General features: G+C 42.8%; 2 protein-coding genes across 2 annotated transcripts in view; both read right to left on the reverse strand.

Moving 5' to 3' along the window:
- Positions 1-11,991, reverse strand: part of LOC142251446 (5-aminolevulinate synthase, erythroid-specific, mitochondrial-like) — a 19,994-nt gene extending 8,003 nt beyond the window's left edge. Inside the window, exons 1-6 of the mRNA XM_075324253.1 lie at positions 11,907-11,991; positions 1,935-2,130; positions 1,678-1,845; positions 857-997; positions 555-777; positions 105-289 (exon numbers count right to left, since the gene is read on the reverse strand). Coding sequence (XP_075180368.1) covers positions 105-289; positions 555-777; positions 857-997; positions 1,678-1,845; positions 1,935-2,112 — 895 coding nt within the window. The 5' untranslated portion in view covers positions 2,113-2,130; positions 11,907-11,991. The remainder of the gene's footprint in view (positions 1-104; positions 290-554; positions 778-856; positions 998-1,677; positions 1,846-1,934; positions 2,131-11,906) is intronic.
- Positions 11,992-22,360: 10,369 nt separating this feature from the next.
- On the reverse strand, positions 22,361-26,814 carry TREX2 (three prime repair exonuclease 2). Its single transcript, XM_075322867.1, has 2 exons — positions 26,691-26,814; positions 22,361-23,188 (listed from the first exon to the last, which is right to left on the reverse strand). The coding sequence occupies exon 2, from the start codon at positions 23,162-23,164 to the stop codon at positions 22,505-22,507; it is 660 nt and encodes a 219-aa protein (XP_075178982.1). The 5' UTR covers positions 23,165-23,188; positions 26,691-26,814; the 3' UTR covers positions 22,361-22,504.
- Positions 26,815-27,604: the final 790 nt, after the last annotated feature.

Here is a 27,604-nt window from a genome sequence, read left to right on the forward strand (position 1 = left end):
CACAGTAATAACTCAGGCTACCTAGACCTGTGCAGCTCCTTTCCAATGATATGATGACTGAGGACCATTCACAGTAGTGAAATCTTCAGACGCTCTTCACCTACCTGGTAACATCTTTGCCAAAGTGAACAGCGTGGAGTCGTTGGCCACAAAGCAGGATGAGAAGAGCAGGGCCGCATCCTTGTGGTGCAGATCGGCTAATTCACATTCCAGGTCCACATGGTATTTGCTGGTGCCAGATATGTTCCTAGTTCCACCTGCCCCAGCTCCGTGCTCCTTAAGAGTCTCCCTGGTAAGAAAACCATGAGATTTTATAATATTACAATTATAATTAGGAATTAACATCTAGTTTTCGTAAGGCAGATGTGCCTTTGAATGGGTGGTGCTTTGTGGTCAAATTATGCGTAAATTTTGCAATGGAATGTGCTCCAAAATTGGCGGAAATAAAGAACCTTCATCGACAATCAGACCCTAAGACGTCTAGCTATCAATGGGCTTCTCAAACAGGGACTAAAATACGGCCAATTTTTTATGTACACTCCATCTGTACTTACGAAATAGCTTTAAGCACCCGAGGGTGCCGACTCATGCCCAGGTAATCATTGCTGCACCAAACGGACACTTCCTTCTTTGTTCCCTGGAGGTCAGAGAAATCCTCAGCAAACGGGTAGGCACTGGCCTTACGGTTCACAGTCTTGAACACCCGGTATGTGTAGTCCTGTTTCTTCTCCTCAATCCTCCGGTTGAAGAACTCATCGTAGCCAAAGGCAGCTCCACCTAATGAGCAAATGAAGGGTCATCAAGACTCGGTCACTCGGACTTACTGGCAACTTTTTCGAGAACACTATCAACATACCTGACATGTTTTCTTTAATCAGATGAGTTGGGATGAGAGGAGCCCCAGTTCCAAGGTTCACTTTTTTAGGGGAGACAGAGTCACCATAGAACTTCTTCTTCAAGTTTGACTTGACTTCATACAACAGAGAAGTAAGAACATCTGGAGAACAAAAAGGTCATAACTAAGTTTTGAACTGATGGTCCAAGTATAGATCAATTTATCTTTTTGACTACCTGATTATCAGACTTTTCAAGGACGGGAAATACTTTCTATCAGTATTGGACTAGATCCACCAGAGGACATTAATCTGAGGGTCTACCTTCATCTGAGGATCTACCTTCATCTGAGGGTCTACCTTCTATAAAGAACGTGAATGATTCATGAGATGTAGTAGATTATTATTGATGAATCTACTCAAGTGGAAAACAATTGGATCTAAAGACATTTCCAAATGGGATTGTCTTCTTCTGGACCATTGGGATCCATTATTGTGTCAGAGACTAAGCCCATCATATGCTTCTTTGATGGGCCAGACCATCTAGCCATGGTAAAGTTGTTCTTCTAATCTGAATCATCTTGGTTTGACATTGTGTTTATAGATCAAGTCCAAAAAACCCCCCATAAAAGACAAATCAATCCATACCTTCATTCCAACATGGATGGCACCAAGGATGGTTCCTGATATAACCTGACACTATGAATCTTGATGACTTGGTGGAGTCTTGGCACGATCCCTCACTACACTACATCTCATCATGAGTATTTTCTCTCCGTAATTCCCATCCTAACCATAACTCAATTTATGAGGTCCATCCAGTCTCCATTAGCAATGTTTGTACCTGTCTTGAAAGCCTTTAGATCCTCCTGAACTTCAGGACCAGCCTTCTGGACAATGAAGCTGTCTTCTTTCTCCATCTCTGTCTCGATAAAAGGACACTTGGCATTGGAAGTGGCAGCTTGAGGAGCCGCTTGTGCCAAAGTGCGCCGGTTGGAGGCTCCAGAAGAGACTGAAACGTTAAATGTTGATGTCATCCACCATGGAGCATATGATTTTGGAAGAGCACCAAAACCTTAGTAGAGTCGACGGATACCTTACCTCCAGGGGACATTGTGGTGTCCTTAACTTTCTGCTGATTAGTGGCAGAAGTGGCCAAGGCGCGGGTCACCATGACCGGACAACGCTCCGCACTGCGCAGGATCATTGGTTGAGCGAACCGCAGGAACACCGAAGGGTCCCGGGTGTAGAAGGGACAGAGTTTGATGAGAGAAGCCATGTTCACACGTTACGGTGTCTACAGTGAGAAGCAGTGACAGCATTGGATATTACAACAAATCCTCCAGTATCCTCCACGTGTTGCATGGAGTCTTGAGTAATAGATTTGAGCTTTTTGAAATGTCAACCATTGAGAAAGCACAAACAGTAGAGGAAATACCTCCATTGCTCCATAAGAGCTTGCGGTTACACATTTTGGCTATTACAGATGCCATGCTTTGGGCATGTTTTGCTCAGAGAGTTCCTTTAAAGAGGTTTTTGGGGCTGAAAAGTCTTCAGCCAATGTATGTGATGGCCGAATTGTGACATTGTGCAGACCCAGACCTTCATCTGTATCTGCATCCTCAGATATGGACATAGTTAGAACTGTGGCCGAGCAGAGAGCCATCGGCTCCCTGCTCCATCACTTACTCTGGTAACCATAAAATAGTGCTACTTGACTGTTTAAAGTGTATATCAATATGTATGACCACCTGACGAGCTGGTAGCTGGTGGTCACACATGCTCAGTCATTCTTTGTCACAACCATAGTCAACCTTACTGCAGAGGAGGCAATAGATATAGCTATCAGCCCTGATAGACAGGAAAGAAGCAAAGCCTCTGCGGTAGCATGGCAGTATAGCTATGAACACTCTTTTTGCAAAATAGTAATATATGATAATAGTGTATGCTGCCAGAGGGGGTTGGAGACTGATTTTGTCCAAAATCTGTCCTCAGCAGCACCAAAAGGTACACATGGAATGAAAAAATCAATGTTGCTAATAGTTCACCATGTAAACCTCAGTCCTGATCGACAGGAAAGAAGCAAAGTCTCAGCAGTAGCAATGCAGTATAGCTATGAACACTTCTTCTACAAAAGAAGTAATATAGGACTATATTGTTTGCTGCCAGAGTGGGTTGTAGACTTATTCTGTTCAAAGTCTGTCCCCAGCAGCACCAAAAGGGACACTTGGAATAAAAAAAAAATCCTTGTAGCTAATAGTTCACCATGTAAACCTCAGCCCTGATCATCAGAAAAGGAGCAAAGCATCTGCAGTAGCACTGCAGTATAGCTATGAACACTCCTTCTGCAAAAAAGTAATATATTGACTATATTGTTTGCTGCCAGAGGGGGTTGGAGACTGATTCTGTCCAAAGTCTGTTCCCAGCAGCACCAAAAGGGACAGATGGAATAAAAAAAAAAATCAATGTTGCTAATAGTTCACCATGTAATCCTCAGCCCTGATCGTCAGGAAAAGAGCAAAGCATCTGCAGTCGCATGGCAGTATAGCTTTGAACACTATTTTTGCTAAAGTAGTTATATATGACTATATTGTTTGCTGTCAGAGAGGGTTGGGACTGATTCTGTCCAAAGCTATGAACACTGCTTCTGCATAAAAAGTAATATAGGACTATATTGTTTGCTGCCAGAGGGGGTTGGAGAGGGATTCTGTCCAAGGTCTGTCCCCAGCAGCACCAAAAGGGACACTTGGAATAAAAAAAAAAACAATGTTGCTAATAGTTCACCATGTAATCCTCAGCCTTGATCGACAGGAAAGGAGCAAAGCCTCTGCAGTAGCATGGCAGTATAGCTATGAACACTCCTTCTGCAAAAGAAGTAATATAGGACTATATTGTTTACTGCCAGAGGGGGTTGGAGACTGATTCTGTCCAAAGTTTGCCCTCAGCAGCACCAAAAGGTACACATGGAATAAAAAAATCAATGTTGCTAACAGTTCACCATGCAAACCTCAGCCCTGATCAACAGGAAAGGAGCAAAGCCTCTGCAGTAGCACTGCAGTATAGCTATGAACACTCCTTCTGCAAAAGAAGTAATATAGGACTATATTGTTTGCTGCCAGAGGGGGTTGGAGACTGATTCTGTCCAAAGTCTGTCCTTAGCAGCACCAAAAGTGACACATAGAATAAAAAAAAATCAATGTTGCTAATAGTTCACCATGTAAACCTCAGCCCTGATAAACACAAAAGGAGCAAAGTCTCAGCAGTAGCATGGCAGCATAGCTATGAACACTCTTTTTGCAAAAGGTTTTATATATGACTATATTGATTGCTGCCAGAGGGGGTTGGAGACTGATTCTGTCCATAGTCTGTCCTACGCAGCACCAAAAGGTACACATGAAATAAAAAAAAAAAATCAATGTTGCTAACAGTTCACCATGTAAACAATCTTTATAATAAAATGTCTGTCTCTTGCTATTTGGGTGGCGTTAGCTCTTTGGGCTGGAAATATCTTAGTGACCGAGGCAGCAGTTTTCACTAGGACGATGAGTGTGTCCATAACAGATAACACCAATGGAGTGCGTTATCTGTGGCAATACCATGTCACACCCAACAGATTATGGGACAGATCACAGACTGTCCTGTACTAGAGGCTTCACGATGAGATGAGAAAAAATGGTTCATGGTATTTAAATAAAGGGGATGAGAACGATGAAAAACTTGAAACCAAACAATGCCATTGTTTAGGTTATGCAGGATTAGAAAACTAATAGTTCGTAGAAACAGCACCACCTTTGGGTTTGGGTCTACAAAGGGCAGTATTACGGTATACACAGCTAATTCCAACTGCTGCTATTTAAACTGTGGCATGGTCATGCTGGGGTGTCTGTTCAGCTGCCCATCACCCAGCCCACAACACAATGGTATGGGGCCAATGGGTTACCAATGCAGCTGGGAGTCTTCTTAAGACCCCCATAACCACCATCTCGGTATTCCTTTGAAGCCTGGCCACAGGCTGAGCTTCATAGGAGAACACAACAATTACTATAAACTGCAATACTACAAGCAATCAAACAATGGCAGTTTCACGTCTTCTGGGGGGTAATAAACAATATAATAAAAAGTTTTAATAAATATAAAAAAATAAAAGTAAAAATTCTTCATCAGCCCATATTTTTAGCATTCCATCCAACAATAAATTATAAAAAATAAGCATATTTGACATTATTGCATCTGTAAAAGTCCAGGATTTTTTTTTTTTATAAAGCAAAAAAAATGTTGATGATTGTAGCCGCTCACCACTGGCTAATACATTATGTCTGGAATGGGTGACCTCACCCCCCATCTCTTATTTAAAAATTTCCATAATAAAAACTTTTTCTGTTTTTTTTTTAAAGTTTTGGAAATGTTATTGCTACCATACATATAATGTCACTGTTCAGTGAGCGACTGAACCAACAATGATCTTGAGTGCGTGGTTTAATCTGGTACATTGCTCAAGAGGAATGCAGTCACAATTTACGATGACGCAATGGACCTTTCCTCATTTGTAATGTTGGCTGCCAGAGGGGGGAGGAGAGCCCAAAAGTAAAAGAACCTTTACAAACCTTACAGTGCACCTTTACGTAATCCCAGTAAGTTTCTACAAGTCAATGAGTCCTCCACTCAGCTGATATTTTTTTGAAATCTCGGTGAAGGCCAATAAGCCCCCCATTTTGGCTCCTACAAGCCCTCTTGTTACCCAGCTTTCCCAAGGCTTTGAATAGGAACGGATCCTGCAGCGATCTATTGGCAAAAAGATTCTGCAGACAAAACATTTTTGTCCGTTGTTAAATAACTGATGTCTGCCTTATCCGTTTTTTTTTTTGTTTTTGTTTTTTTTAATATTCGAGTCTATGGAGAATGGATCCGTTAACGGATTGCTATTGAGCCACCCGTTATTCATGCATTTGTAAAGGATCCGTTTTTTTTTTAAACATGGGAGTCTATGGAGAATGGATCCGTTAACAGATCGCTTTTTAGCTGTCCGTTATTCTGCATTTGTAATAGATCCATTTTTTTCTTATAGGATTTGTTTCAAAAGCAATCCGTTAATGGATCCCTTCTCCATAGACTCCCATGTTAAAAAAATGTATCCGGCAAATATCATTTTGCAAACGGATCTTTGCAGAATCTGTTCTAACGGATGATTACAGGACATGTGAAATCAGCCTTAGGCCCCTTTCACATTGCGTTCTGACCTGCGTTCAGTGGTCCCTTTGCGGCATCCGTCTGAATCCCCTGGAAAACGGGTTTCGGACGCATGCGCCGACGGGACCGTTGACTATAATGGAGCAGATTCAGCCACCGTGTGCTCTGTCGTGCACCAATTTTGGACGTATACGCTTTCCGGCGATGGACACCCAGACGTTTTAGACTTCATCTGGGTGTCAGTCTTCAGTAAACGTATACTCCTGAAGCTAGTGCACGACAGAGCAAACGGTGACTCCATCTGCACCATTATAGTCAATGGCCCCGTCGGCGCATGCGTCTGAAACCCGTTTTTCGGGGGATCCAGACGAAAGCCCCGATGGGACCACTGAACGCAGGTTATAACGCAATGAGAAAGCGGCCTTACTCTACTGCTCATACAGCTGCGTGTTAGAAGAGAAAGCTCAAAAGCTCTGATCAGGAACTTCACTACATTGGGTGCAGAGTTTGTAGTCACATCGGGGACCCCCGAAATTTAGTGGGGTCCAAAAGATCCAAATGAGAAGACCAATGCTCATAAACAACCATGATAGTTGGGGGCTCTGTCAGACATTTTGCATCAAAGGCTTCAAGTTATACCAAAAGAGCAGCACATTTTTAGTTTTCATTCACTGACAGCAAGCAGAAAACTTGAACGTTTTAAGAATTAATGCCGAATGTTCCTGGGTCTTGGACCCTTGTTCTTCCAGTACACACTGGCGTAACTTGAAGCTCATGGGCCCCAATACAAAAGCTCCAATGAGGCCCCCAATTAGTCTTTTTATATGGGCTAAAGGGACTTTTTGGGCGCTCTAGACACCAGGGCCCGAGTGCGATTGCAGCTCCTGCAGCTCTTGTAGTTATGCCCCTGCCATTATATGACACATACAGTTAGGTCCAGAAATATTTGGACAGTGACACAAGTTTTGTTATTTTAGCTGTTTACAAAAACATGTTCAGAAATACAATTATATATATAATATGGGCTGAAAGTGCACACTCCCAGCTGCAATATGAGAGTTTTCACATCCAAATCGGAGAAAGGGTTTAGGAATCATAGCTCTGTAATGCATAGCCTCCTCTTTTTCAAGGGACCAAAAGTAATTGGACAAGGGACTCTAAGGGCTGCAATTAACTCTGAAGGCGTCTCCCTCGTTAACCTGTAATCAATGAAGTAGTTAAAAGGTCTGGGGTTGATTACAGGTGTGTGGTTTTGCATTTGGAAGTTGTTGCTGTGACCAGACAACATGCGGTCTAAGGAACTCTCAATTGAGGTGAAGCAGAACATCCTGAGGCTGAAAAAAAAGAAAAAATCCATCAGAGAGATAGCAGACATGCTTGGAGTAGCAAAATCAACAGTCGGGTACATTCTGAGAAAAAAGGAATTGACTGGTGAGCTTGGGAACTCAAAAAGGCCTGGGCGTCCACGGATGACAACAGTGGTGGATGATCGCCGCATACTTTCTTTGGTGAAGAAGAACCCGTTCACAACATCAACTGAAGTCCAGAACACTCTCAGTGAAGTAGGTGTATCTGTCTCTAAGTCAACAGTAAAGAGAAGACTCCATGAAAGTAAATACAAAGGGTTCACATCTAGATGCAAACCATTCATCAATTCCAAAAATAGACAGGCCAGAGTTACATTTGCTGAAAAACACCTCATGAAGCCAGCTCAGTTCTGGAAAAGTATTCTATGGACAGATGAGACCAAGATCAACCTGTACCAGAATGCTGGGAAGAAAAAAGTTTGGAGAAGAAAGGGAACGGCACATGATCCAAGGCACACCACATCCTCTGTAAAACATGGTGGAGGCAACGTGATGGCATGGGCATGCATGGCTTTCAATGGCACTGGGTCACTTGTGTTTATTGATGACATAACAGCAGACAAGAGTAGCCGGATGAATTCTGAAGTGTACCGGGATATACTTTCAGCCCAGATTCAGCCAAATGCTGCAAAGTTGATCGGACGGCGCTTCATAGTACAGATGGACAATGACCCCAAGCATACAGCCAAAGCTACCCAGGAGTTCATGAGTGCAAAAAAGTGGAACATTCTGCAATGGCCAAGTCAATCACCAGATCTTAACCCAATTGAGCATGCATTTCACTTGCTCAAATCCAGACTTAAGACGGAAAGACCCACAAACAAGCAAGACCTGAAGGCTGCGGCTGTAAAGGCCTGGCAAAGCATTAAGAAGGAGGAAACCCAGCGTTTGGTGATGTCCATGGGTTCCAGACTTAAGGCAGTGATTGCCTCCAAAGGATTCGCAACAAAATATTGAAAATAAAAATATTTTGATTGGGTTTGGTTTATTTGTCCAATTACTTTTGACCTCCTAAAATGTGGAGTGTTTGTAAAGAAATGTGACAATTCCTACAATTTCTATCAGATATTTTTGTTCAAACCTTCAAATTAAACGTTACAATCTGCACTTGAATTCTGTTGTAGAGATTTCATTTCAAATCCAATGTGGTGGCATGCAGAGCCCAACTCGCCAAAATTGTGTCACTGTCCAAAGATTTCTGGACCTAACTGTACTATGTAGGAGACCATGATTCAGGGTATTTTTATTGGTTCAATTGAAAATGAGACAAAAATGGTGTCTTATGGGAATGGGGGTCCTTTGGGATTCCGGGGAGGACTGCTGCCACTACACCTTTGGATATGGCTTCAGTTACATTTCTCTTTTGGTTGTTGCTCCAGTTATTATAGGGGAAGGCCTAGAATTTGTATCTGGTCAGGTCTGATGTGCCATTTTTACTTAGAAAAGTGTCTTTATCGGGAAGGGAGGTAGGAATGATAACAGATGGCCTGCTCTGGAGGAGATACCAGAGGGTCACACATTCTGCTGATGTCAACAGTATCCAGATGAGGACTACATGACGGTGACATTAACACTCCGCCCTATGTACAGCGCTGGAGATAACGCCCGACATGTCTGATCCACCCATATACATTATTATTATTTATTTACAGAGCACTGTTGATTCCATGGGGCTGTACATAAAAAAATATGGTTATTCCAGTGAATAAACTAACAATGAGGGGAGAGGATCCTGCCCTTGCGGGTTTATATTCTACAGGATAATGGGGAGGAGACCGTAGATAGAGGGGGGATTTGGCAGTGGGGTCATTGCAGACTATATACTTTTCTGATGTTCTATGACTATATCATAAAGGACCCCAACACCAGGACATGTTGGCATTATAGAGCCCACCATATAGTCTTTGTGTATTGGGATTGATGGCATCATGTATCAAAAAAGACTAAAGAGAATAAAATGCGGTTGTATCATTAAATGACTTTATTTCAGCCATGTTATTACAGAATACTTTTGCTACAGTTAATAAAAAGCTCTGCAAGCCCCACCAATATGATTCTCAATAACACTGCAGGCCTCATTTATCCAAACAGGCCTCGTCGCTCATAGCAACCAATCAGAGTTCAGCTTTCATTTCTTAAACTGCTTTGGTAAAATTAAAGCTGTGCTGTGATTGGTTGCTATAGGCAACGAGGCCTGTTTTGAGAAATGAGGCCTAACGTGGTATCTGGCACCCTTTTGGTGGGAATGGCTATTACGTGCAGAGCTTTCTATTAACTGAAGCTACAGTATTCTGTAGTAACATTGCCGGGGATCATAATATCGACACATTTTAGCATCTTTAGGAACACTTGGACCTTCTGTGGTTATGATAAGCTGAACTTCATGGGTGGAGGGTGGGGGCCATGGTCTTAAAATGCTAAAATCTTAAAAGGCTATGTGCGCACGCTGCAAATTAGGTGCAGACATTTTCTGCACCAGAAACTGCACCTTGTGGCAGAAAACGCACCACAAAACGCATGCATTTTTGGTATCATGTTTTTTTGTGAAATAATTGGCTGAAAGGGCTAAAAAACGCATTAAAAAAACACCAACAATTGACACGCTGCTTCTTTTTTCTACACCCAAAACTGCAAGGAAAAAAAGAAGCAACATGCGCACAGCACTTAAGAATTCTCATTGACTTTGCTAGGATAAGGGTAGACATGCACCAAAATAACGCATCAAAAACGCAACGTGCGCACAGGGCCCTAACTGTTTGAATGCCGCTGTCATTCTTTGAGAATGCCATTTAAATGGATTTGTTGCTGAATCACATCCACTGGCACTCGTCACCCCCCCACAAAGTGATCACGGAGTGAGCGATGATGATGGTCATCATGACAGCCAGGTGCCTACTGGAGGCCCTCGCCACTGCCATCTAGGTACTCCTGTGTGTGAAGCCAAACACTGTGGCTCAGCTTCAAAGGGGAGAATGTCAATCTTGTTTTATGCTGTCATACTGTAGAGATGCTTTATATAAGCAGTTATAAATAAATAATAATTTAGAAATATATATATATATTTTTTAAATATATTCTTGTATTTTTATGTAAAATATCTATTCTTTTATTTTTATTTAAAATATCTATTCTTTTATTTAATATGTGTGTGTGTAAGGAGGTAATTTAAGAATTTAAGAATTGAGGCCCTGATTCATCAAGAGTGTCATTTTTTTATGCCAGTCTTGATCAAATGTGGAGAATCGTTTTGGTGGTATAATTAACAATATATACAATGCTGTTCACCATGTAAAATCTGATGGAATTTGAATGAAGCCTTCAACACAAGTGTGAATAAAGCCATACAATTTTTACATTGTGAAAAAAAATGATACGTTAATATAATCATTAAATGGATGGTGGTACTTTTTTCTCAAATTATTTAATATATTTGCGATAGTATCAACTGTCATACTGTCATATCTCACAGTATCATAGTGGATAAAGACTGAAAATAAATTACTAAAAAAATAAATATATATATTTTATATATATATATATATATATATATATATATATATATATATGTATATATATACATACATAGACACACAAACACATACATATATATATATATGTGTACACACATACATATATATAGATATATATATACACACACACACCGTATAGATATGCCATATATATATATATTTATATACACACAGCGTATGTATGAATAAATATATATATATAGATATATATATATATACACACACACACACACACATATACACCGTGTATATATATATAAATATATATACATATATATATGTATATACATACACATACATGCACCATATATATATATATATATATATATATATATAATATCTACATGCATACACCATATACATATACATATATATACACACACACATACATACCACCTTGTATGTATATGTATGTATGTGTGTATATATATATATATATATATATATATATATACTGTATATCTCAGAGTCCAGAATTTAGGTTCCAAAATAGATTGAGTACATTAAAATAAGAACTACATCTATTCCAGAAATGAATAATAATAGTGGGACGGGTTGTTAATGCTTAAACAGATGAACAGTAATTGCTTATGAAAAAATACTCAATATATACAGTATAGTACGTAAGTAGTAAGTGATGAGGCATAAGCTATTAAATAATAGTAAAAACTAATAAAAACATCATAAAAATAGAAACAATGTAATAGAAATAAAATAATCATGTAAAAATAACTATAATTGAAGAAAAACTGTAGTAGAGTATAAAATACAAATATGATCAAAACATAATATAAAAATAGCTAAAAATAAAAAAAAATAAAAGCGGTAAAGTAAGTATATTCTAAAATTAATCACATTGTTAAGTTACATAGTTTTAGGACCTCAGTTATATCTATATGGAAAGTATTAGTTTAGCGAATGCTTTTTGTAACACTGACTATATCAAATTGTCCATAGTGATCTATGTATTGGTAAAATAACTTTCTTACCTGTTGCCCTGCACTGAGGACGAACATGAAGTGTTGATCCTGCCTGGTGCAGATTGTGAAGGCTACACATGATCACACCCTGGTCACTTCTCATTGGTTTAGGGAATGTCAAAACTGTAGAGGAATGAAAAAAAAGGAAGATAACCACTAGTAAATAGACGTGGAGGGATTAATCTGAACAGGAACTTATAGAAGGTGTCAGCAAACATCAGCAATTTCCTACTGATGGAAAACTGCTCCAATTTATATTAAATTGTTTTCTACAGTTATAACTTGCTACAATTGTCTTTTGGGTTCTGGTTCTTCTCCCTTTGTGTTGTCCTACTCATATAGCTGACACAGATATCTCTATTACTGATGAGCGGGCACTACCATGCTTGGGTGCTCGGTACCTGTAACTAGTGATGAGTGAGCACTACTATGCTCGGGTACTCAGTACTGGTAACTAGTGATGAGCGGGCACTACCATGCTCAGGTGCTTAGTACTGGTAACTAGTGATGAGCGAGCACTACCATGCTCGGGTGCTCAGTACTGGTAACTAGTGATGAGCGGGCACTACCATGCTCGGGTTCTCAGTACTCGTAACTAGTGATGAGCGGGCACTACCATGCTCGGGTGCTCAGTACTGGTAACTAGTGATGAGCGGGCACTACCATGCTCGGGTGCTCAGTGCTCGTAACTAGTGATGAGCGGGCACTACCATGCTCAGGTACTCAGTACTCGTAACTAGTGATGAGCGGGCACTACCATGCTCAGGTTTTCTGTACGTGTAACTAGTGATGAGCGGGCACTACCATGCTTGGGTGCTCGATACTCATAACTAGTGATGAGCGGGCACTACCATTCTCGGGTGCTCGGTACTCTTAACTACAGGCTACTCGTACAGTAGCCTGTAGTGTTTGAACTCAAGACCAAAAAGGCCCAAATACAGATGTTAATGGGGATTGTAAAATCTCTGCTTTCTCCATAATGATGTTTCCCGGGGTTATATTTGGTGCTGCCTCTGAGTTCCATTGACCTGAGCAGACTGAGGTGCAGTACCACATACACATGATGAGAATGAGTGGTGCTGTGTATGTTTTGCTGCTTATCAGCTTCACTGCCCTGAGCTGAGGTGCAGGACTACATACACAACATGAGGACAAGGGGTCCTGTGTATATGTCATTGCCTCTCAGTTCCACTGACCTGAGCAGACTGAGGTGCAGTACCACATACAGACCATGAGGACGGGGGGGGGGGGGGGTGCTGTGTATGTGTCGCTGCCTCTGAGCTCCACTGCCCTAAGCAGACTGGGGTGCAGTACCACAGACATGATAGGGGGACAGGGGGTTCTGTGTATGTGTTGCTGCCTTTGAGCTCCACTGCCCTGATGAGTCTGAGGTGCAGAACCACAAACACAACATAAGGACGGGGGGTGCTGTGTATGTGTCGCTGCCTCTGAGCTCCACTGCCCTGAACAATCTGAGGTGCAGGACCACATACACAACAGGACAGGGGGTCCCGTCCTATGTGTCACTGCCTCTCAAATCCACTGACCTGAGCAGGCTTAGGTGTAGTACCACATACACAACATGAGGACGGGGGGCGCTGTGTATGTGTCGCTGCCTCTCAGCTCCATTGCCCTAAGCAGACTAAGGTGCAGCATCAAATACACACCATGATGACAAGGGGGTGCTGTGTATGGGTTCGCAGCCTCTGAGCTCCACTGCCCTGAGCAGACTGAGGTGCAGGACCACATACACACCAAAAGTACAGCGGTGGCATTGTGTATGGGAGAACTACGGCATATATGACATAACCTTTATTAACCAGTCTGGGCTCACCCCATTTGGCAATGCAGCAAATAAATTTGTTGGAAAATTTGTAAGACAAATCCACACCGATTCATATGATATTCTGCAGCACCTCATCATACATGCCTCAGCTGCTGCAGAACCTCATGATACACATACCAGTTACTGCAGAACCTCATCATGCACATCCCAGCTGCTGCAGAACCTCATCATACACACCTCAGCTGCTGCAGAACCTCATCATACACACCTCAGCTGCTGCAGAACCTCATCATACACACCTCAGCTGCTGCAGAACCTCATCATACACACCTCAGCTGCTGCAGAACCTCATCATACACACCTCAGCTGCTGCAGAACCTCATCATACACACCTCAGTGAAAACTGCATGCAGCCCAGAGAACTGGAATAGTATGAAAGATCAATGCTCAAGATCAGTAATTACCTAAATAGTGACAAGGCCAAGGGTCTGGGGTGGTGTACCCCAACGCACGTTTCACGGCATACCGGATCACCTGCCATTTCATCAGGGGGAAGAAGAGTGTAGTAGCACCCATCCAGTGTGCGGCACTAAAATACGCCCGTGGCCAGACATGTAGATGGCCAAGGTAACTGCCTATGTGGGCGGACATGGACCGGTACCAACGCACACATGTCTGCCACACCCCATAGCGCAAAGCCGGCCATCAACGTGACAAGGCGCATGCTCGGGAGCTGGCACGCGTCACCATGGCTCCTGCGCATGCGCGGATGCGATAAGACTATAAGGATAAAGTGCATCACGCAGGGTAAAAGAACTAAAAAAGAAAATTGAAAAACAAAAAAATAAGTGATAAAAAAGAGAGAGAGACCCTTTACATTGAAAAACAGAGGCTATACGGTGTTACAAAAAGGGGAAGGGGGGAGGAAGGAAAGGGGATACTGACACTCATAGGAGAGAAGAAAAACAATGCCTCATTGTGATTTTTTTTTTTTTTTTTCAATATAGCTTTTTGTTCTCCATTTTTTTCCTGGTTATTTTGCGTTGCTGGTAATCTGGTTGGGTCCCCCCCCGTATATTTAATTGCTGTTTCTGTGTTTTTCACAGTTCTGTCCATCATCCACACTGATAATTGTCTAAAAACTTCACTTTCATATTGTCGGATAGGCCAGATCACAATGTCCCCCCTCCCTTGTCTGCCGCCTTGATTTCGGCTCAATGCGCATGACAGGGGCGTGCTAACACGCTAATGGGGCCGACTACAACGCCCTTGGGACTAGTCCCTGTGCTCATTTGCATATCATAAACATTTTTTAGAAATACTTTTTCTAAAGATCCCTTTACCTATGCTAGTGTATACAGGGACGGATAGGCAGGGATTAGCAACATGCACCCAGAACTGCTCATGGTTCTGGGTGTATATTGGATCTGACAGGTTCCCTTCAACATCTACGCCTCTTGTGACAGCTAGAAGAGCTAGAAATTTAAAAGACCTTCTTGACCAAAGCCATTATGTTGCCAAACAGCCCAATCCATTTAACTCAAGCGGCCCGATCTTGGGCTGCTTCCCGTGTGGGCACTGTCTTACCTGTGGCAATGTCCTTCAAGAGTTCCGACTCCCAACAATGTTTTTCCATTAAACATCGGATTTCTTGTAGTACAGAGAATGTCATCTATTATGCTACTTGCAGCTGTCCTTAAGTATTTATTAAGACATGTTATAACTGGTTATAGCGCTTCTAAAAATCCTATTACGCAAGATGATATCTTCTATTGAACTCTTGTTTTCTTCTCCATCCAGCCCTGACCACCATGAAAATTTCTCCTAAAGACTGCAGAGTTCGTTGCTGAGACATAATAATAATAATAATAATTTTTATTCACTTATATAGCGCTATTAATTCCACAGCACTTTACATACATTGGCAACACCGTCCCCATTGGGGCTCACAATCTAAGTTCCCTATCTGTATGTTTTTGGAGTGTGGGAGGAAACCGGAGAACCCGGAGGAAACCCACGCAAACACGGGGAGAACATACAAACTCCTTGCAGATGTTGTCCTTAGTGGGACTAGAACCCAGGACCCCAGCGCTGCAAGGCTGCAGTGCTAACCACTGAGCCACTGTGCTAACGACTGAGCCATCGTGCCGCCCGATATCTTTGATCCTCAATTCTGCTGCTACCTCAAACCTCTATTGTAACACAAAGAAGTTCAAACCAACTTCAAACCATTAAACAAATACATACTCCAGACCCCAAACTCTTATAGTCCTCAAACCAGACCCCTCTAATAAAATATGGAATCAAGAACAGCTCCCAACCAAACCCAATAAGTAAACACAAACCCTAGATAAGACCTCCTAAATACAGACGGGGAAGGAAGGGGCAGGAGTGTAATGGAAACAGATTAAGACAAAGAATGGAAAACCAAAACGCACACACACTGCAAACACACAGAAAGGAGAAAAGCAAGAGCAGGAAGGCAGCAACAAAAAGACAACTAGAGTTAACACCACAACCGCTCACAGCAATAATGCACAACAACCACAAGTAAATCTGGATCACAACACCTCGCCAGACCAGTATAGGGAAGCTATACTTACTTCTGACATACCTAAAAAAAAAAAGATGTGAGGACGTGGAATTGTATGGCTGTTTTGGTGACCTCTAGAGGGACAAAATGGATATATCAAGGAGAAAAGTGTCAACATCACTAAAATCAGGAATATAAAGAAAGTAAGAAAAAAAAGATCCTGTTGTGTTCTCTGACAATCCTGACTATTGACTTCTGTTCATTATCATCTTGATTCACAGCTTTAGCTCCCCAATTTGTCAAATTTTCCAGTCTTTACTGTCTTCATGTATGTGACATTTGGGGGTTATTGGGCACATGGTGGTTCAAAATACCCTTTGTTGCCCTAGTATTGTATAGGATTTACCCCTGTAGTATAAAGGTACAAAATATCATGCGTTAGCTGTAAACAGTCCGATGGGTGGTCCTGGTCTTCCCAATAGTCATGCAGTCCTGGTGTGATTGACACCCCCCATAGGTTGGATATAAAAGGAGCGTGGCATAGGACTATATGACTGAGCACTCGTCGCCGGGGATGGTACTGGGGTGAGCGAAAGTGGACCCACTGGACCACAGGGAAACCCCGGACCTACCCTTTTGTGGGGTAGAGGATCGGGACTATGGCTGCTGACCCCCAGCACAGGGGTGGACACAGGACCAGACAGGACTGGGTCTCATGTGCATACAGGGACCACCAGGGTGGCTCAAGGTAGACTGCACATGCAGGATGGACAAGAAAAGTCACTAGCAAGACAGATGGCCCAGGTATAGGCAACACAGGACTAGAACCAGGTGCCAACAAGCAGGATGGGCTGGTAACCAGGTATGGGTAGGACAGGACTGGAAACAGGTACCGACAGACAGGACGGGCTGGTAGCCAGGTATGGGCAGGACAGGAACAAGCGGGACAGGATGGACAGACAGGGTGTCCTGACAACTGACTAGACAAAACTCAACTAACTAAACTGAGGTGTTCAACAGGCACCTCCCCTAGTGGGAGTGTGCCTTAAATACTCAGTGCCTCTTAGCGTTACGCTGAGGAGGCACTGCCTAGAAGTGGTGCACTGGCCCTTTAAGAGAGATGCAGTGGCGCGTGCACTTCCTAGGAGCGCTCCCGGAGGTCCTGTGACATGTGCACAGACTCCAGGAGGAGAAGAAACCCATGTGGAGGAGAGCAGAGACGCTGGGCAGTGAGGAAGAAGCTTGCTGCGGCGATGAGTGACCGCGCGTCGCTGCAACATGGGAGAGTCAGGGATGCAGTGTTACAATGACTTCTTGGTTGTGACCACATGACTGTTCATATCACGTAGCTATAGTACAGGAAAGACTATCATAGCCTGTATAAAAGCAGAGGCAGGGAATGCAGCAGCCGCTTTCTGGAGACTCTTGCTAATGAGAGGATGTTATAGCTTAGCTATCGGGAAAGAAAGCCATAAATTAGTGAAGAAACTGTACAGACTGTACAGAATTTAAAAACTGCATGAAATTTCAAAACTTTTTGTAAAGGACACTACAGAAGAAAATGAAAACTCCGAGACATTTGCTTCTTTCTCCTCCTGGACTCTTAATTTAGGGGTAAAAAAAATAATCTTCCTTCGTGAAAATAGCCTTTTCCATTATTGAAACAGATGACAGTTGGTGTTTTTAAAATTCTATGGCAAATCTTGAAATGACAGTTACTTTTCTCCATAGACTTTTATGAGCATCAACTGTCATCTCCTATCTCAGTCATGGGAAGATCTGTGTTCACTGAAGAAGACACAGAATTTTGGTAATGACTGATGAGCCCGGGCAGAGGAAGAAGCGGATTTGAACAGTACTTGTATGGGCATCACAAATATTGGTGTTCGCACATATGTGATAACAAACAGTAATTATAGGTGCCCGAATCCGTAGATTCATGGTATCAAAGGTCACAATAACAGATGACTAATTTAATTAAAAGACGTGACTATGGCATATACTTAGAAGATGGTCTTAAAGGGAATGTTCAGATTGGACAAAAGTTGATTGCTGGTGATGTCGTCAATATATCCACCATAGTGAGAACCATCGAGGAACATTCAATTTGCTTGAAATTTAAACAAACTTTGTATAAATCAATAGTACAGGTAAATAAGAATATTTGTAATACGTCTTATCAGAGAAATATGTTTTTTTTTCTTACTCCACTTATGAGCCACTTCTCCTCCTAAACTCCTCATTTTCTCTGAAAAGCAGCAATAATCCATCAACATAAGGCTGCCACCCACCAAATTGTTAGATTACTACTACCTATAGAAGTCCATAGAGAGGAGGAGCAGAGTGAAACTAAAGAGGAGCAGCTTTCTAGTAATGGTTATATCTTACTCCAGTGCTGGATTCACATCTACCTAGCTCAATACTGAAACATCTTCCAATATGCTGCCTCCAAACATGTGCTACAAAGAAAGAGGGCAGGAACACCTCAAAGTTTTGTGTACTTTATATAGGAAACAATATACATAACAGCTAGTCTTCATCCATTAGCTCAGAGACGACTGAAATTCAGAGGTAGAACCTGCAGAAGGGAAAAGGGAGAGGGGATGGGAGAGTAGAGTGAAAGAGTTTCAACTTTCTAGTAAGTGTTTTATCTCAACCCAGTGCTGTATTCATATTTACCCAGCTCTATACTGCTATAAAATGTCCTCCATGCTGCTGCTGCTTCCATGGTGAGAGACGGAGAGTTGCAGCTTTCTAGTATGTGTTTTATCACACCAGTTCTGGATTCACATCTACCCAGCTCAATACTACTCTATAATGTCCTCTATGCTGCTGCTGCTTCCATGAAGAAAAGAAGGCAAGAAGAGTGAAAGATTGTCAACTTTCTAGTAAGTGTTTTATCTCAACTTAGTGCTGGATTCACATCTACCCACCTCATTACTGCTCTATAATGTCCTCCATGCTGTTGCTGCTTTTATGAAGTAATGAGAGGGAGAGAAGAGTGAAAGAGAATTTCAGCTTTCTAGTAAGTTTTTTTATCTCAACTTAGTGCTGGATTCACATCTATCCTGCTCAATAATACTCTATAATGTCCTCAATGCTGCTGCTTCCATGAAGAAAGGAGGGTGATCATAGTGAAAGAATTGCAGCTTTCTAGTAATTGTTTTATACACTGGTTCTGGATTCACATCTACCCAGCTCAATACTCCTCTATAATCTCATCCAAGCTGCTGCTTTTATGAAGATAGGAGGGTGGGCAGAGGGAAAGAGTTGTAGCTTTCTAGTAAGTGTTTTTATCTCAATGGTGCTGGATTCACATCTAGCCAGCCCAATACTCCTGTATAATATACTCCATGCTGCTGCTTCCATGAAGACAAAAGGGTGAGCAGAGTAAGAGAGAGTTGCAGCCTTCTAGTAAGTGTTTTATCTCAATAGTGCTGGGTTCACATCTAGCCAACCCAATACTCCTGTATAATGTCCTCCATGCTGCTGCTGCTTCCATGAAGAAAGGAGAGTGAGCAGAGTGAAAGAGAGCTGCAGCTTTCTAGTAAGTGTTTTATATTACACTAGTTCTGTATTCACATAACCTCAGCTCAATACTACTGTATAACGTCCTCCATGCTGCTGCTTCCATGAAGAAAAGAGGGTCAGCAGAGTAAAAGAGTTGCAGCTTTCTAGTAAGTGTTTTATACACTAGTTCTTAATTCACATCTACCCAGCTCAATACTCCTGTATAATGTCCTCCATGCTGCTGCTTCCATGAAGATAGGAGGGTGGGCAGAGTGAAAATGTTGCAGCTTTCTAGTAAGTGTTTTATCTTAACTGTGCTGGATTTACATCTTCCTAGCTCAATACTCCTGTATAATGTCCTCTGTTGTGATCCAGTGACCAAGGAGGATCAGAAAAAGAACAATATCTCAGAAACCCAGAAAATAACCACAGTGGCTGGAACCTTAACGGACTGCAGACCTAATACTTACACACAACTAGAAGTAGCCGTGGGACGAGCCTACGATGACCTAGTAGTCTCGACACAGTCGGAGAGCTAAATACTCTAACAGAGAGAATGTAGAAAAGCTAATCTGCCTCGGAGTAGTCCCCAAAGATATAGATAGCACCCCACACGTAAAGATTATGGTGATATAGGAAAACACAATACGTAGCTAGAGAACAGATTCAGCAAAGATGAGGCCCAAAACTATCTGCATAGGAAAGAAGCACTGACTACAGCCGTAAAACCCCTAATAAATACCAGCAGGCCTGATATGGAAAAATACTGAGCCTAAACAGGCTCTCCCCCGCTATATCAGTACTCTGGTGTTACTGGCATCCAAAAAAAACCCCATTGATATAGAGAGGGGACTGAATATTATACCAAGCATGACAAAACACAATACATAACAGAACATGGAGCAAGGTACACAGATACTCCCAGCAGGGAATGATCCAACTCCACCAGCAACTCCACACAGGCAAAATCACAAGAAAGTGAAAAACCATAAGCAGAGGTACAAGACCAACTTATCTGAGAGGAGTTTTGGTAGACATAGAGAACAGGGCTGGTTTCAGGAAGTCCTCAGCACACAGGAAATACAACTGAGCACCGGCAAGGAACAAAAGGAAGCTACACAGTTATATAGGTCCAAACCAGAATGGCCTGATCGCAAATCCTACTCAGCTGTCCAGTTCCCACTCAGCAAGTCAACTGCATTACCAGCACTGACCACAAGGGGGAACCCCTAAACTGGAATCTAATTCAAATGCATTCACAACAGCCCTCCATCCTGCTGCTTGCATGAAGATAGGAGGGTGCGGATAGTGAAAGAGAGTTGCAGCTTTCTAGTAAGTGTTTTATATTACACCAGTTCTGGATTCACATCTAGCCAGCCCAATACTCCTGTATAATGTCCTCCACGCTGCTGCTGCTTCCATGAAGAATGGAAGATGAGCAGAGTGAAAGAGTTGCAACTTTCTAGTAAGTGTTTTATCTCAACTTAATGCTGTATTCACACGTACCCAGCTCAATACTTTTGTATGATGTCCTCCATGTTGCTGCTTCAAAATGTGCTACATAGAACATGAATCCCTCAAGTATCTGTGTGTGCTTTGTATGGGAAAACATCATAGCAGCTAGTCTTCATTCACTGGCTCAGAGAAAACTCAAAAATTAGAGGTAGAACCTGCAGAAGGTCAAACCTGGAGAAAAATACCAAAAACAAGTCATAAAATGACCAGAATCACACACATCCTATTCTGAAGACATCCAATGATTCTATAAAGGCATAGAAGGCGGCACTTCACAATGGAGTTTTGCAATTTTTGATGTGCAATTGTAAACGAATTACAGCATAAGTGGTGAGGGGGGAGTGCAGGAACGCCGGCCGTTTCGCACTGAGGCGGAGTGCTTCCACGGGTCCGAGTTCCTATTTACCTCTGCTATTCTGAAGTCAACTGAAATAACAGATATCCTTTAAACCTGGAACCTGGGCAGAAGAAATAGGCACTGTGTGATCCTGCGGGGACGCTGACTTACTCACCGCCTCGGCTGGGTCCCATTCTCTCCTGCTGCCATGCAGACTTCCACGTGCCCTCCTGCCTTCATCCCCTCCCAGGCCCTGCACATGCCATACAGGGTTTCCGGGAGTGCATCTAAGATGCGCACGCACACCGGCCTTCCTCTTAGTGGGCTGGCACGCTATTTCCAGTAAATGCCTCTCAGCCTATGGCTGAGGGACGCTATGTATTTAAGGCACACTCCCATTTGGGGAGGTACCTGCACAATTCTCCTAGTTAGTCAGTGTCTCAGTCCACTAGCTAGTTGTCAGGTCCCATTATCCCTGTGTTCGTCACCCTGTACCTGTCTTCCCATATGTCTGTCCCTGCCGTCCCCACCATACCTGTCCATACCCGCCTGCCTTGGTCTTCTCACCTGTACCTGCCCGCAGCTGTGTCCGTACTAGAGTCTGTCACCTGTCCTGGGCGTCAGCTGCCACAGTTCCGGTCACTGGCATCTCCTACTAAAGGGTAAGCCCGGATTTCCTCTGTGGTCCAGTTGGTCCACTAATCCCGCTCGCTGCCCCTACCCCGGCCACGACCATTACACAAATTAAGGAAAAAACAAAAAAATAAAATAAAACATCTGAATAGATTTAATCAAAATAATTTATTAGCTTATAACATAATGCTTGTTAAATATATTGCATAATATTTTAGTTCCTTTATCTGTGCAAATAATAGGAGGGGGCACGGCCAAAGCTTTCTTCCAGGAATCTCTGGTATGACGGCCATTTATGTGTACATGGGTCTTATCTGCTCCCATGTCTTATACCTGGGCTCATCAAGAAGTTGTCTTGCTTGGCAAACGAAGCAGGCGATTAGGGCGAGCACATCCCCCTCCGCGAAGTGGGGATAGTCCGGTTCCTTTCCAAAGCTTCTCTTGTATATTTCCGTCAGGGTGTGCCTTCCCTTCACATACTTGGAAGTTGGGTCATCAAGGTTTCGGAAAGCTTCGAGAGAATCCAGGCACAACATGGTGCCGGGAAAGTCCTCATTTTGTTGAAGCAACTCAGTCTTCAAAAGAGGAAAGTCGTAGAAGAATCCATTATGGGCGACCAGGCAGACAGGTTTAGCCTGACGATCCACAAACTGGTTGATGGCGTGGATGAGGTTCGTATCAAACTTTGGCTTCTCGCTGTGGTTGATATTTTCATTGCTGAGGCCGGTGATCCTGGAGGCCCCTTCGGTGAGGGGTTTCCCTGGATCAACACAAAAACAAAGCTTGTCCATGACCCGTGGGAGCTGCACTTCTCCAGACTCATTAGTCACTGGGTTCTCCATCGAGGACACATGGACAGCAATCAGACAGATCTCGGTTATTTTTGGTAGATCTTGATTTAGACCTGTTGCTTCAAGGTCCAAGAATACAAAGGTCTTTACTTCTCCGCTCATAACTGAGGCCTTTGATGGACGATTCTGAGGAAAAAAAACAGTACATGTAAGTCACCACTGAAATTACAAAACTTCCGTGTTACGAGACCAGTTCCTAATAAAGCTTGTGCTTCCTCATAAACAAACCCAAAACAAGTCGGGGCAGTGCGGAGGGGCAGTCTACAATATAGCAGAACATGTGGCCACCTCAGTTCATGTAGCCAAAGTTTCTGGAAGGGTAGAGAAGAGATTTATGATTGACTACAAGCAAAATATATATCTGTGTAGCGACAACCCCTTCAAAGGGCTCTTCGCATGGTAACACCCAACAGCTGAGGCCTAGTCACCAACTCCTGGCCTTGTCACTCTCATATCTTATTACATAGATGGCCACTTGACCCTTTCCAGAACTCTCATGGACCCGTATGGAGAGTGGGGGGGGGGGCACCACACCCTTTCCTCCATTTGAGCCTGAGTTCAGGGTTCCATATGCTGATCTCATTGCCTTGGACGACCCAAATTTACAGCCTCTAAAGGCACAAATGTGGCTCCAAGTTCGGGTCAGACTAGTGGTCAGTCCATGTAAATGAGGGTTCCAGATAGAAGACATGTACCTTATGGCATGGCCTCAAAGCCATAAAAATATGCAGTCCCATGTAAGCTTAGAAATAACACACTGACCTATAGCATACCGCAGAGTGCCAAATAACCCCCTACACCCTTTATCTACTAATTTCTTCATTCCAAGAGAATAAAGACACGGCTCTACTATTCAGTCCTCTAACACCACATGACCCTGGTCACACTATGGATGTTCTAGATCATGTTAGGGAACATGCGAGGCAAAGAGGAGATCTGGAAGCCCTGAAGCTACAGCGCTTGATATTAGGATATGGCTGAAGAGAGGTATCTAATATACAAAGCTGAGTATATATATACACTAGCTGTAGTACCTGGCGTTGCCCGGGATAGTAACTGTCTCTCTCCCAGTCTCTGTCTGTGTGTCGCTGTCTGTCTCTCTGGCTGTGTCTTTCTTTGTCTGTCTGTTTCTATCTCTCTGTCTGTATTTGTATCAGTCTATCTGTCTCCATCTCTGTGTCTGTCTCTCTCTTTCTCTGTCTGTCTCTATGTGTGTGTCTGTCTCTCTCTTTCCCAGTCTGTCTCTTTCCCCGTCTGTCATTGTCTGTTTCCTCGTCTGTCTCTTTCTAGGTCTGTCTCTTTCCAGGTCTGTCTCTTTCCAGGTCTGTCTCTTTCCAGGTCTGTCTCTTTCCAGGTCTGTCTCTTTCCAGGTCTGTCTCTTTCCAGGTCTGTCTCTGTCTGTCTGTCTCATTCTGTCTCGCTCTATCCGTCTCCCCACCGACATCATATTACCTCACACATAAGCTTCTTATACTAACAGTTTATTTTATTCCTATAGCAACCACTGACAGTTGCAATTAATAGCCTCTAGCTCCCACCTCCATTCAGTTAAATGGAGGCAGGATTTTTGAGAGTAAGGCGGGCTTTGCACGCTGCGACATCGGTAACAATGTGTTACCGATGCTGCAGCGATAGTCCCGCCCCCGTCGCACGTGCAATATCTAGTGAAAGCTGCCGTAGCGATTATTATCGCTACGGCAGTTTCACACGCACATACCTGCCATGCGACGTCCCTCTGGCCGGCGACCCGCCTCCTTCCTAAGGGGGCGGGTCGTGCGGCGTCACAGCGACGTCACACGGCAGGCGGCCAATAGAAGCGGAGGGGCGGAGATGAGCAGGATGTAAACATCCCGCCCACCTCTGTCCTCATTGCAGCCGGCGGCAGGTAAGGTGAAGTTCCTCGCTCCTGCGGCTTCATACACAGCGATGTGTGCTGCCACAGGAGTGAGGAACAACATCGCACCTGTCGCTGCACCGGCATTATGGAAATGTTGGAGGCTGCAGCGATGATACGATAACGACGCTTTTGCGCTCGTTCATCGTATCAAAAAGGATTTGCACGTTGCGATATCGACTGCGACGCCGGATGTGCGTCGCTTTCGATTTGACCCCATCGACATCGCACGTGCAATGTCGCAACGTGCAAAGCCGCCCTAACTGTAAAGCGCGGGGTTACATTTTCACGTCAAAACATAGCCTATGACATTCCCTGGGTCACATGGAGTGTCTGTGCAAAATTTTGTGATTGTAAATGCGACGGTGCAAATTCCTTTAGCAGACATACACACATACATACATACACTCAACTTTATATATTAGATATATATACAGTATATATATATATATATATATATATATATATATATATATATATATAATGTATATGTATGTGTGTGTGCGCATGTTCGCTAAAGGAATCCGCACCGTCACGTTTACAATCACAATTTTGCACAGACGCCTCATTTGACTAAAAGAACATCTTAGACTATGTTTTGAGAAGAAAATTTAACCCCGTGCTTTACAGTTATTCACCAAAAAACCTGATTACATTAAAGTCAATGGAGCTGGGAACGGATCTGTTATTATAGACTCCTATTATTGACAGAGAAAGAGACACACACACACACAAAGACACACACGAAAAGAGACACATACACAGAGAGAGACACACACACAGACATACAAAAAGACACAGACACCAAAAGATACACACAGAAAGAAAGACACACACACACACACACACACACACACACAGAAAGAGACACATAGAACCTGTTTGGATATTTGAGGTAATATATTGTCTGTTTTGACAGTTATCCAGGATATTTATCAGGTGGCCTATAGCAACCAATCACAGGTCTGCTTCTATTTTGTTACAGGTCAAGGAGCTGTGATTGGTTGCTTGGGCAATAAAGGACATATATATATATATATATATATATATATATATAATGTATATAATTAGAAATATATTATTTTATTTATACATATTTACTAAACAAAAAATATATAATAAAAAAAAAATATATATATATATATATTTTTTTTTATTATATATTTTTTGTTTAGTAAATATGTATAAATAAAATAATATATTTCTAATTATATACATTATATATATATAGCTAAGGTTCAGCTGGAAAGGAAATAACATTTTCTTGAGATCGTCCTAGTTATTATTTCCGGAACAGTCAGATACTAGGTACAGATATTAGGCAATGTCTATGTGTGCAATTGTCCGCTGTAATTTTTTAGGGTGAGTGCACACAATCAGTGCTCTCAGAGCTTTGGACTTTGTGTGTGCTTTGTGTGTTTTCCCTGCGTTGTACAGTAGAGGCACAGTGGATGGGATTTATAGACATCTCCTACGGTGCAGGTTTCCTATTTGCGGAGACACGGTGATCTTACCGGGAAAACACAGTGAAATTACGTTGTTGGTGACCCTGATCGTGGGCACGGATGGCACGTTCTCCTGCCCTAGATGCTAGCGACTCCGGAAGAGAGTGTGCGCTGCGTCCAGAATGCCGGCACTCCGCATCGTAGGCATGGAGCTGTTCCTCAAAACTTATCTAGATGACGATGACTCCATTACTTCTCACCTTACTACGCGGTATATTTGGGGTCTTACCTGATCTCGGTGACGGTCTTGGCTTCGCTGCTACTGTTGATGTGTTTGTAAGGACAAGTACGGACACATTTATATATAGTGTGTGGTCCACTCCCAGGGACAGTAGGAACTGGGCGTCATCCATAGAGCTCTGTGCACACACACACACACGCCTCCAGCATGCGTCACTGGGGAAGAAACCAGTCAGAATGGAGGCTGCAGCTTCCTGGTGACGGATACTGAAGTTTCGTTTTCGCTCAGAGAAGTGATCACAGAGAAGAGGCTGCTGCACAATGCAAACTGCAGCTGCTGAAGAACCTCTTTGTTTTTTAAAAAAAGGGGGGAGCAAATAATGCACATCAATCAATAGCAGAACGTTTCCCCAGAAGTCTGTATAGAGATAAGCAGTACATGTAATGCTGGTCATATATATTTTATATATATATATATACAGTTAGGTCCAGAAATACTTGGACAGTGACACAATTTTGGCGAGTTGGGCTCTGCATGCCACCACATTGGATTTGAAATGAAACCTCTACAACAGAATTCAAGTGCAGATTGTAACGTTTAATTTGAAGGTTTGAACAAAAATATCTGATAGAAATTGTAGGAATTGTCACATTTCTTTACAAACACTCCACATTTTAGGAGGTCAAAAGTAATTGGACAAATAAACCAAACCCAAACAAAACATTTTTATTTTCAATATTTTGTTGCGAATCCTTTGGAGGCAATCACTGCCTTAAGTCTGGAACCCATGGACATCACCAAACGCTGGGTTTCCTCCTTCTTAATGCTTTGCCAGGCCTTTACAGCCGCAGCCTTCAGGTCTTGCTTGTTTGTGGGTCTTTCCGTCTTAAGTCTGGATTTGAGCAAGTGAAATGCATGCTCAATTGGGTTAAGATCTGGTGATTGGCTTGGCCATTGCAGAA

The sequence above is a fragment of the Anomaloglossus baeobatrachus genome, chromosome 9 (genome assembly GCF_048569485.1).
Source record: "Anomaloglossus baeobatrachus isolate aAnoBae1 chromosome 9, aAnoBae1.hap1, whole genome shotgun sequence".
NCBI lineage: Eukaryota > Metazoa > Chordata > Amphibia > Anura > Aromobatidae > Anomaloglossus > Anomaloglossus baeobatrachus.

What these genes read in the sequence shown, in the direction of transcription:
- TREX2 (XM_075322867.1), bottom strand. Translation starts at nt 23,164, where the DNA reads ATGAGCGGAGAAGTAAAGACCTTTGTATTCTTGGACCTTGAAGCAACA.